At 34.7% G+C, this 10,847-nt stretch overlaps 1 protein-coding gene across 1 annotated transcript; it reads right to left on the reverse strand.

Annotated features, from left to right (window-relative positions):
* Positions 1-433: 433 nt before the first annotated feature.
* Positions 434-10,332, reverse strand: LOC129902434 (probable serine/threonine-protein kinase At1g01540). The gene is made up of 13 exons (XM_055977667.1): positions 9,831-10,332; positions 9,586-9,678; positions 9,432-9,497; positions 9,280-9,345; positions 5,997-6,290; positions 5,846-5,925; positions 2,961-3,617; positions 2,421-2,525; positions 2,180-2,302; positions 1,906-2,076; positions 1,680-1,809; positions 1,370-1,579; positions 434-859 (listed from the first exon to the last, which is right to left on the reverse strand). Exons 1-13 carry the CDS (start codon positions 10,167-10,169, stop codon positions 674-676), a joined length of 2,520 nt encoding a protein of 839 aa, XP_055833642.1. The 5' UTR covers positions 10,170-10,332; the 3' UTR covers positions 434-673.
* Positions 10,333-10,847: the final 515 nt, after the last annotated feature.

Raw genomic sequence — 10,847 nt, forward strand, 5'->3', positions numbered from 1 at the left:
TATATATATATATATATATATATATATATACTCTTATATGTTTAATATTTCCTAAAAAAATACTAATTCCGCCACGACAGACCAGAACCCAAATCACCAAAAAGAACATTTGTGTTAACCTGTCTAATTAAGGAAAAAACAACTTCATAGATTGTTTTGATCGTACATTTTATGTACGACTAATTTTAGTTGTTAATTGTTCAATAATCCTCTTATTATTGAATGTAGCTTTTTGTCGGTGACATTATCTGTTCCCAAGAAAATGACTCCATCTTGTATCTGTCCCGAAGAAAATTTACCTTTTTCTTTTCTACTCCCGGTAAAATCATACAAGGCAGGTTATTTACTGCACTTTTTATGTTACCACATTAGGATTACGGTAACAGTTAGTAGGTAATTTTAATCTGAAGTAGTAATAAAAGGACATTGTCAGTGCACAAAAGTTAAACTCGAGTATGGTAAATGCAGTACAATCATGTCGATTCACTCGTAAAAACAGCTATGTTCAAAGCAAAACTGAAGGCAATTACATATAGTAATAACAAGGGCTATGCTACAAAACCTAGCATGACTGCTGAATTAACTGAAAAGGCAGAAGTTAAAGTGAATGATATTTACATGTGCTATCTCCAAAATGAATGACAGACGAAACAACGGGGATGGAATTGACCTTTTAACTACCTTGGTGCTGGTAATGCTCATCATCGGTATCTTGTTTCTTGACCAAAGACCAATTGGTTTGCACACTACTTTCATATCCACTGCTGTCACCCGATTCAATTATACGCTTTTCCATTACCCTCTCTTTCGCGCCATCGCGATATAAACGACCACCATGTTCCCTTGAAGCACGTCGCTCCTGTATCAATTCCACAGTTATTCAGATGAAGTGAAAATGATATATCAAGTAAGGGTATTGGGTATTGATCGGAAACTGATGAGATGATCCGCGTACTATTAAACACAAGCACTATGCAAAAATATAACAATGTTTGTCCATGATGTAATAAAATAGACATCACAACTTTGATCAGATCTCCGGCATATTAAAACATATTCAAAGAAGTACATGTGCTTGGTAGTTGGTACTAGGGTACATAAGGAGGTTCATTAATGTGATTTAATTTCTGGTGTAACAAACATAATTCCAACAGAAAATATCGTCATGTTGTATCATGCATTGAGTGATCATTTAGAAAAGTAGATACTTGTAATGACTACATCTTATTTAACAGCGCAATTACATCCAAATTAAGTCTTAGATTCAGTTCAAATCATTCGATTACCCCAAATGCATTCATAGCTGTTGAATCTCGTGACTAATGATGTGACGTTAAATTTAAGGGCCTGAAGGAAAACTAGAGCTTACATCACGAAAGGGAAAGTCATCAGCTTCAAGCATGTGTATTACTTGTCCCATCTTTGGCCTCTTCTGAGCATTGGGGTCAACACAGCGCAATGCTACCAAAAGAACACGTTTCAGGGCTCTTGAAGAAGGCTTCTCAGGTATCTTGGGATCCAAAACGCCCTCGGCATTCCGATTTGAAACCATTAATTTAAGCCAATCAACCAGAGTTACCTGTGAGTTGGATCGACCAAGCAGAGTCAGAACAAAACTGGAACAAATATTAAAGAGCTTTCCTGAAACACGGAACTAACATTGATAATATGAGACAAACCTCTCCAGGAGGACGGCTGTAATCGACCGGATTCCTTCCGGTAATGATTTCCATAATAAGAATTCCAAAACTATACACATCACTTCTCTCATTCAACATGCCAGTGCTAGCATATTCCGGAGCAACGTAACTGATAAAAAAGGGGTCATCAGCAATTTATTTTCCAAGAGCAACTCAATATTAGCAACAAAACAACGATAGTGGGTTTGAAATGTCAAGCACTAACCCAAATGTTCCCATAACCCGAGTAGTAATGTAGCTCTTCTCAGCACCCAAAAGCTTTGCCAAGCCAAAGTCTGACACTTTTGGATTCCACTGCTTATCAAGCAAAATATTGCTTGATTTGATGTCACGATGAACAACCTTGGGTTCAAGGCCCTCATGAAGATAGGTTAACCTGTAAGATTCATCAAGCTTTAGTTACTCCCTTTAACACAAAGTACAAAAACAATTACCGCTCAAAACAAAAAGGTTAACAAAAAGAATTAGCTGTTGTATACCCTTTAGCTGTTCCGAGAATGATATCCATTCTAATTTCCCATGTAAGAGGGCTGCAAGGCCCTACATCTCCATGGAGCCACTGTTCCAAGTTCCCATTGTCCACATACTCATACACAAGCATCCTGAAATAGCATATCGACCGTACTGAGTAATTCATCCCAACTCAAGCTCAAAAGCAGAATCACCAGAATAATGCTTTAACTGACTAAATTAAGCTGCAGACAACTGAAATTGAATTACCTGTGAGCTCCCTCAGCACAATAACCGAGTAATCTCACCAAATTCTTGTGCCGAACCCGACCAATTGCTTCAACTTCAACCTTAAACTCCCTCTCTGCTTGTCCCCTGAAAAGAAAACTACATATAAAAGCCTGAAGACAGAACAAAAATTACAGCTTTTACCATAAACTAATCCTATAATTACTACTTTCATTTCTGTATTCCCTTTTTCGAACTGCTTTGCTATGTTTTTCAAGCCAAACGTCTATCAGAAACAACCTCTTTACCTCTACAAGGTCAGGTAAGAGTTAAACCCAGACCCCACTTGTGCAATTACATTAGGTATGTTGTTGTAAACTCCAGCTATTATGCAAGTAATTAAGCCCCAGAAACCCCAAAGGTACCTCATTTAACACATGAACTAGGTCATATAACTTTAAAAAGCATATTTTACATTAATTACATTTCAAGACACATGCAATAATTATAAACATAATTGAAACATTATGTTATCTATTTATAACCAATTCACAGAAAAGGAAAGAACTTTGAATAGTGCACCTGTTATTGAGCAAATTCTTAACAGCAACTCTACTGTTATCTTCCATAACTCCACGGTAAACAATTCCATATCCACCTTCACCAATCACATTTTCCTCAGCAAAATAATTTGTGGAAATTTCAAGCTCTCTCAGTGTATACCAATGACCCCAACCCAAATGCGAAACCTCAGGCACAGCAATGATAGCCTGCTCACTAGAACGTACTTCCTCACTACCATGATTGGACCCGACCCGACCCGGATAGGCAATATTATGACCCTTTCCGATCTCAACGTGGACTCTCTGATGATCACCAGAATTCTGGGTTTTCTCCTCGAAAGAATCAGGTTCCGGAACCGGAGCTGGAGCAGGTAGTAATTTCGGGTTTTCCAGCAGAGTCCGAATTGGATCGATTCGGATTTCCTGAATTTCCTTGGATACTTTAGGTATATTGGGGTTTTTCTTAGCTGAAACTGAAAGGGTGTTTTTACTACTGTTACGTTTGGAAGTGAACCATAGTGAGATAAGAAACAGAACAAGCACAATTCCAGCTCCTACACAAATACCCAAAACGACCCATAAACGTAAACCAAAAATTGAAGTTCTTTTTGAGAGTTCATCGGTTAGAAACCCAGACATAGTCTCCTGCTCCGGGAAGACTTGGGGGTTAACTGATTAACAAAGAACCGTTGTAGGAGAAAGACAAGAGTATTATATGGTAATGGAATACTGCATGTGGCACTTTGGCGGGGACTATGGACTCTTCTGTTGATGGTAGAGACAGTAGCTTGTTACAGTACGAGTCATCTTTGGAGCTAAGCTGAGAGGGATTTCTTCTGGGACCATTTGGAGGTGGAGGTGGAGGGGGAGGAGCTGTAATGATGGGACATGTAGAAATGGAGAAAATTGCCCCCTTTGGATTATTGATTAGATTACTTTATTGTTGCATTCATAAGAAACGTGTATTCAATACATGTATGTAACTATTTATGGATGTAACCATATAGTAAATGGTATAGTTGGTGGCATTTGTTTATTGATTGATTTTTGCCGGTTTCAAAATAACTATTATCTTACCAATAATTATATTCATTAAGAAGATAGAGTATATATTAGATTTTATAACTTTTATCTTAGAATGATTTTTTTTTTAATTTTTGGAGACGAAAAGACTATTTTTTATCTCATTTCTTTTTGTATGCTTTTTTTTGTTGGATTGTATGGTTAGATATTAAGAATTTCATTTAAAGATTGTTGATGGATACTTTAGCTTTATTTTAATTGAGCTTGATACCACTTTTTTTCTTCTCAATTTTCCCCTTTGATAATAGTTGTGTCACTTTTAGTTTCTTTTTTGTTAATCAAGGGTTAAGAAATTATTAAAAAAAGAATGTTGTGGAGTTGGTGATCTAGTTCAACTTATGACTTCATCTTTATATTCGTTATTGTTAGTGGACCTTTATTTACTTTGATTTCTTTTCTTATTACTCCTTATTTATAGTAGAAGATGCTACATCTACTGCTTATATTGGGAAAAAATTAAAAAATTTGTTGCGGATTCCATTAAGTGAAAAGTTCAAAAAAGGGAAATAGACCTTAGTATACCTAGTTCAGGCACTACAGTTTAGTATACACTCTGTTTATAGTAATATATTGAAGACAAATAAATATGCCCGATTCAAAATACATTTATCATAATTATAGAAGAGAATGGAACCACATAGTAATTTGCAAAGTACATAGCACAGTTTTCTCACATATGTTTTAGAAACTAACCCAAAGCAAACCCCACTAGATTTTACAACTGCAATAATTATCACCACTAGTACTTGCACTATTTATGGTAACATAAATAAAACAGATTAAGCCAACAGAATTACTAAATCAAATTACAATAATTTCAAAATAATGATTTGAAGGTGTATTTTAACGTCAAATCATTTTTCATTTGAAATTCTGAAATTACCCAGAAACGACATCTATTTAAGACAAGTATATTTTTCATTTTCAAGTACAACAATGGTAGAACTCGAAACGTCATACAGTACGATAGCGTTTGACCCAAGTAGTTTTTGAAAAAAATTTGAAAACATGTGTTTGTCCATACAAATTGCCATTATTTGGCAAATATTTTTGGAAAAATCCCCAAGTTCCCAAGTTCTAAAAAATAAAAATAGAACTTGGAAATTTAAAAAATAACCCAATTTTTTATATTTTATAAAAACACCAATCATTTATTAATTACAACTTAATATTTATCTACCAATTTACTCCATTAATGTGATCAAACAATATCATTAATCCCTCTTAAATAAAACTTATCTATAAAAATATTCACCGACCCCCTTAATTCTTGATCATCAAGTAAATGTTAAATGAAACGATTAATCTATTATATATAATGTTATTTTATTGTTGTTGATTGTTATCAATTATGTTATAATTTTTTTTAACAGAACGTGTTCATTATAAAATGATAACACAAACTTATGAGTATTTTTAATAATTTTTAGAATTTACAAATACAAAATAATATTTTTTGAACTTTCACCAAAACTTAGAAAAACTTGGAGCTAAGCAATTTCACCAAAATTTATTCTAAAAATAACTTATCAAGAATATTTGAGAACTTGTGGCCAAACGGTGCTACAAGTATCTGAAAAGTTCGAACGGTTATTTTTTCAACACTAGTTATTTTGTCAAGTAAAAGTTTCAACAGTTACAAAAGCACAGTTCCGTTCGTGCTCGTTGAGCATAACAATCAAGGATCAGTGTATCTCAGGACCATGAGGCAAATATTTAACTTATGAGATGTACAAACAATTGGAGTTTCATTGTATCAACAGTTAATTCCATCTACACCAACTCCTTGAGTATTTGATCCTTTGAAATTTTGGTTAAGACGACACTCCTGATGATGAATTGTTTCCAGAGCAACTCATATCTAAATGCAATCTTGATAGCGTATTGTCTCGGCACATGTCCTGAATAGGTAAGAGAATTGCTTTAGCGTTCAACTTTACGAGATCTCAATGAAATACTACAAGCAGCTTACCTTAGATGATGCTAAATGGTTAAGAAGTCCATAATGATTCTGAATTGAAGTTTCTAAAGCTACAGCGTTTTCTGTATTATGTGAGGTTATTGTTGGTTTGCCTGACGGATTCTGATGGGAAATTTCAAATGCAGTCTGCTGCATTTCTCGATTCATAGGAAGTGTAGCTCCTCCATTTGCACTCAGCATAAAACTTCTCCCATCAAATTCATTACCAGATGGAAGTTGCACCGACTGCGAAGACCCAGGAACGTATCCCGGGTATAAACTCAATCCGTTCCTCAAGGTAAGCATCTGAAAATCCAAAGAGAGGAGACAAACGGAAAGTTTCTATTATGCAGTTTTAAAGAAGACAGTGACAGATATAGTAGTGACTTCATCATAATCTGCATGTGCTTAAACCTCAGAAAGTCACTTGATACTAGTCAAAACTTATGACTACATGTCCTCGACATCAAACATCAACAGCCCCAGAAAGAGAAAGATTAAACATTAGATCTTTGAGATGGATGGCACAGTGAGGAGTATTATTTTTAGGAACTACAGTACTTTTTATTAGCTAGATTAAATTTTGGTATGTTGTTTGACCCATTATATCAAGTGAGCTATTGAGCTATTTTCCTATACTCAGCAACTACAGATGATACCAATATGAAATCAAAAGTAATTATAAGATTTTTGCACTTCTCAATTTCAAGCGCCTCATATATGCAAACTACTGACGTGCATTGCAAGTGCCCTTGTCTACTGAGTGATCGAAAACGTTAAGGGATTTGATGACTATACCAAAAGATTACCATTTTCATAAATAAATCATAAGAGGAACAGCTAATCAGATTAGCAAAGAGTATGCCAGGGAACCTCCAGATTTCAGGAGGTTTCCTACCTGAAATCATCTAATCAGCAAAAATTTTAGTACTACATATTATAAGGGTAAACTGAAAGAAACCAAATTACAGATAAGACTATAAAATAAATTCACCAAATGACTCTACAAATCAGACAATCACCGAAAACCTTGGTTAGATTTCAAGGATAGAGCATATCACTTTGCACAATCCACATCATCTTCTCCATTTCTTTTATATGTCATATCTTACTTTCATTTGTGAATGTTCTACATATGGAATCCCCACTTTTATAAATAGGGGTCATCATAACCCATAAGAGGTACCAGTTTCATAACAAGAAGCCCTTGGAATTTATTTCTAAAGAAAATAATCAGAGGAATCACGGAGATTCACTACAGTTGAATTAAAATACTACACTTGTCGCAATATTTTCTACCTTTCATTATTTTTTCAAGTGCAAAATTTGTTGTTACATAATAAAAATGTCAAGCTTGAAGCCAAACCAATGCTCAATGTAAGATAGAGAAATGACTAATAGCATGAGCTTTAGTAAAAAACAGTTAAGTATGAATCTATTGAAGCTAAAGGAGCAATAAGAAACTAGTGAACTTAGAGGGGTGCTCAACACACCTCAAACTGTGTACGAAACAATTCTTGAATATAAGATAGGTTTATCTTCTTCATTTACACTTCTCAATTCAATCCCTTTTCCACTAACCTAAAGGTCACGATACTCCCAAAAGTAAGAAACATAATTAAAGTTCATGCCAGACCAATACATACTTTCTCTTAGCTTATCCCCACTAATTCTCCATAACGTAGTAGAGACTAGTAGCAATAAGTTGTGCACCTCTTTAGAATTACCTACTAGCTCAAATTAGAGCTCCAAGGATTTAAAGAAAGGTTCCAAACCAAAGGCACTTCATTTCATTTAGCTTCTTATGGGGTGTCAAAAGTTAAATAAAAACCGAAAACGATGAGGCCTGTAACATCAAATGTCAAAGTTGTGTGTGCCATACTTGTCTCAACAGTGTGCTACAATACCACAGAAATACACACATCAACCTTTTCCATTCCATTCCATTTTGTGGAAGATACCTACATAAACTTTCTGCACCTGTTTTTGACTAATCTAAAGAGTTGAGACTAGTATTTTGAATTCTCTCCCATGCAGCAGTGATAGCATCCAGCTGTGAGAAATGCAATTTGAGATTAATCTGTTCTTTCTTTCTTTATATTTTCCTTCTTAATTTTTGATTTGATATTCCAAAGCTCCACTGCCCATGTTCTTTTATTTAACCAGGCGGAGAGAGGACAATGATACTAGCAAGAGCAAAGTCGTGACGTTGTGGAAGACTTTCAATGGTAACAGACTAATCACACCTAAAACACAAAATTCTCCAAAAGTGGATAGAATACAAAATTTATCAAAGTATTATGTATGCCGTTTGCTTTTAACTCATGTAGAAGACAAACTTCAAATAAATATAGCTGTTCATTCTCTAATAGTTTAAACTTTTACATGAATTGCTACTTGCTACATTCAAATTTACATCGTATGGGACCAGTTAGAGGTCCCGACCTCGTCTCACTTCTATCCCTCATAAAAAAAAATCATTTGCTAGACTTATAAAACATAATACTCCCTCCATTTCGCTTTATATGGCATTGTGGACACGAAATTTAAGGAAAAAACAAAAAAATGCTACATATCAAAGTTGGATCTTATGATCTTAAACATATGATGATATTTTTGTGCTTAAAGAGAAATCGGAAATTTAAAATTAAAAGTTCTCAAATATAAAAAGGTGCCATTCAGTTGGAAAGAGGGGGTAATAGTAATCTAGTGTGCACATGTGGGGGTGAAGATAGAAGACAAAATATAAAGAAAAATGTTCTCTTTTTACAAACACAAATGTTTGAATGAGACGATTCACATAGTTCAAACGAGGGTTCAATAATTCTCAAAGAAATCAGTAAAGCACATATGAATCCCTGTATTGAAATTAACATTCTTCCTTCAGGTTTATGGCATGCATTTACAGTAATATCACTGACAAAAAAGACGTTTTTCAACCAACAAACACCAAAAAATGTGATTGAAATCAAGCAACTAACACTTTTATTGAAATTGAGCATGCAATAGACAGATTTAGAGAGGAGAAAGATGGTGTATTGCTTTCAATTTCCAATGAACATGTTCACTGGAAAATAAGTGTATTTATTCCGTGACTTTGTGCTCGGTCATAAGAATTAGAATATGTTACTAATTTGTCTTCACATTATGCATACACGATACACCTTATTACGTACTCCTGTTAAGCATCACGGTCATAATCCTATTCTTTTAAAGTGTTTGAAAACATTAACATAACATCTAGTAGACTACGAACAACTAGAAATAGTCAAAGAGGAATAGCTAGAAGTTAAACCTGAACTTGCAGTTGAAGTTGCTTCAGATATTCAATGGCTTCATCAAGCATAGATGCCTTGTCAGTCTGTCAAATAAATAAAGCTCAAATATGATAGCAAAGTAAAACCAATACATAAAATAATGCTCAAAGGCTGAGATGTTGAAGAATACTTTGTTAGAATTTGGAATTAGGTTCTGTAATGCTTTCAGTTTCTCATTGATCCTACTCCTCCTCCTCTGTCACACAAAAATTGATCACGTATAATAGGTAGATGTACTTTTAGGATGCAAACCAGCAAATTTAAGATTCAAAATTGAAGCCAACCTTCTCGGACAAATTATGAACTTCAGCAGATCTACTCCTCTTTGAAGAACGTGGATGAGTCGGATCAGATGGCATGTCAAGTCCATCACATTCCTGAACAGATTGTAAAATCAGAGTAAATGAAATTTGCAAATTCTACATGAATCATTTGACTATAAAAAGGAAAATGAAACCCAGCGAAGTGGAGAGTGAAATTTTCAGAACTAGCAAGTTATATTTGTACAGATTAAACAAAAAAATCTCACCTCGCTACTGAAACCGAAGTTATCAACCTTGTCATCTTCCAAAAACTCTCTCCTATTAGCTGAATTCATGCCGACACAATCCCCGAGTCCAGCAGAAGCAAATACATTCTCAACGCCTTCCTTGAACTCGGCAGTATAAAATCGTCCGGGATCGGAGAAATTGAGGCTAGAAGAGGACTCAGCCACCGGCGCCGGTACCGATCGGTTATAGAAACCAGTCGCAGCAGTTGCAGAAGCGGATGCCGATGTACCTTGAAGATAATTGAGAAAAAAAGAAGACATATCTTCGGATTCGAGAGATGAAGAAGCGTGAGGGTTCGTTCTGTACGGATCCGCCATTGACAGTAACCACCATCACAAAGTGATCATCTGCAGAAAATGCTAAGAATCGTATGCGTGTTGTTTTGGGTTTTGGGGTTTTCAGTTAGCACAAAAGTTTGACTATGTAACTTTATGTAGAGATGGGTGATTAGTTCATCTTCTCCCGCCTTAATTGCGTGATTTGTTTTGTTTTGAAAAATGCCTTAATGTGAATTTATCACCTGATTTGAGAAGGATAATACGTTTAGCGTCCTAATAGATTACTGAATTACATATCACCTCCTTCGACTATGAGAGTGGGCAACACAAAACCCAATAGTTTCATTTGTTCCACTTAAGTCCACTTTTATTTTATTTTTCTTTCTTTCTTTTTATGTTTAATGTGGAGTTTGGACCATCAAGAAGATGATGAGAAATAGAGAAAAAAAAGAAAAAAGAGCATGAAATCTTATAAATTTATTAAATGCCTATTAAAATTATCCTATTCGTTTTCAACCCTTTCTGACATGATTAAAAAGAAAAGAATGTCAAAAAGAGTAACATTCAAAATATATCGATGTAACTAATTTGAATTCATGTTACGTATGTCTATTAAGGGAGTAAAGTATCCCTACTAAAACATTTTTTATTTTCACAACTCAAATTTAAAACTTTTGATATAAATCGACTAATTTCACCCGTTACCTATCATTTCTT

This window comes from Solanum dulcamara, chromosome 9 (assembly GCF_947179165.1).
Source record: "Solanum dulcamara chromosome 9, daSolDulc1.2, whole genome shotgun sequence".
NCBI classification, from domain to species: Eukaryota; Viridiplantae; Streptophyta; class Magnoliopsida; order Solanales; family Solanaceae; genus Solanum; species Solanum dulcamara.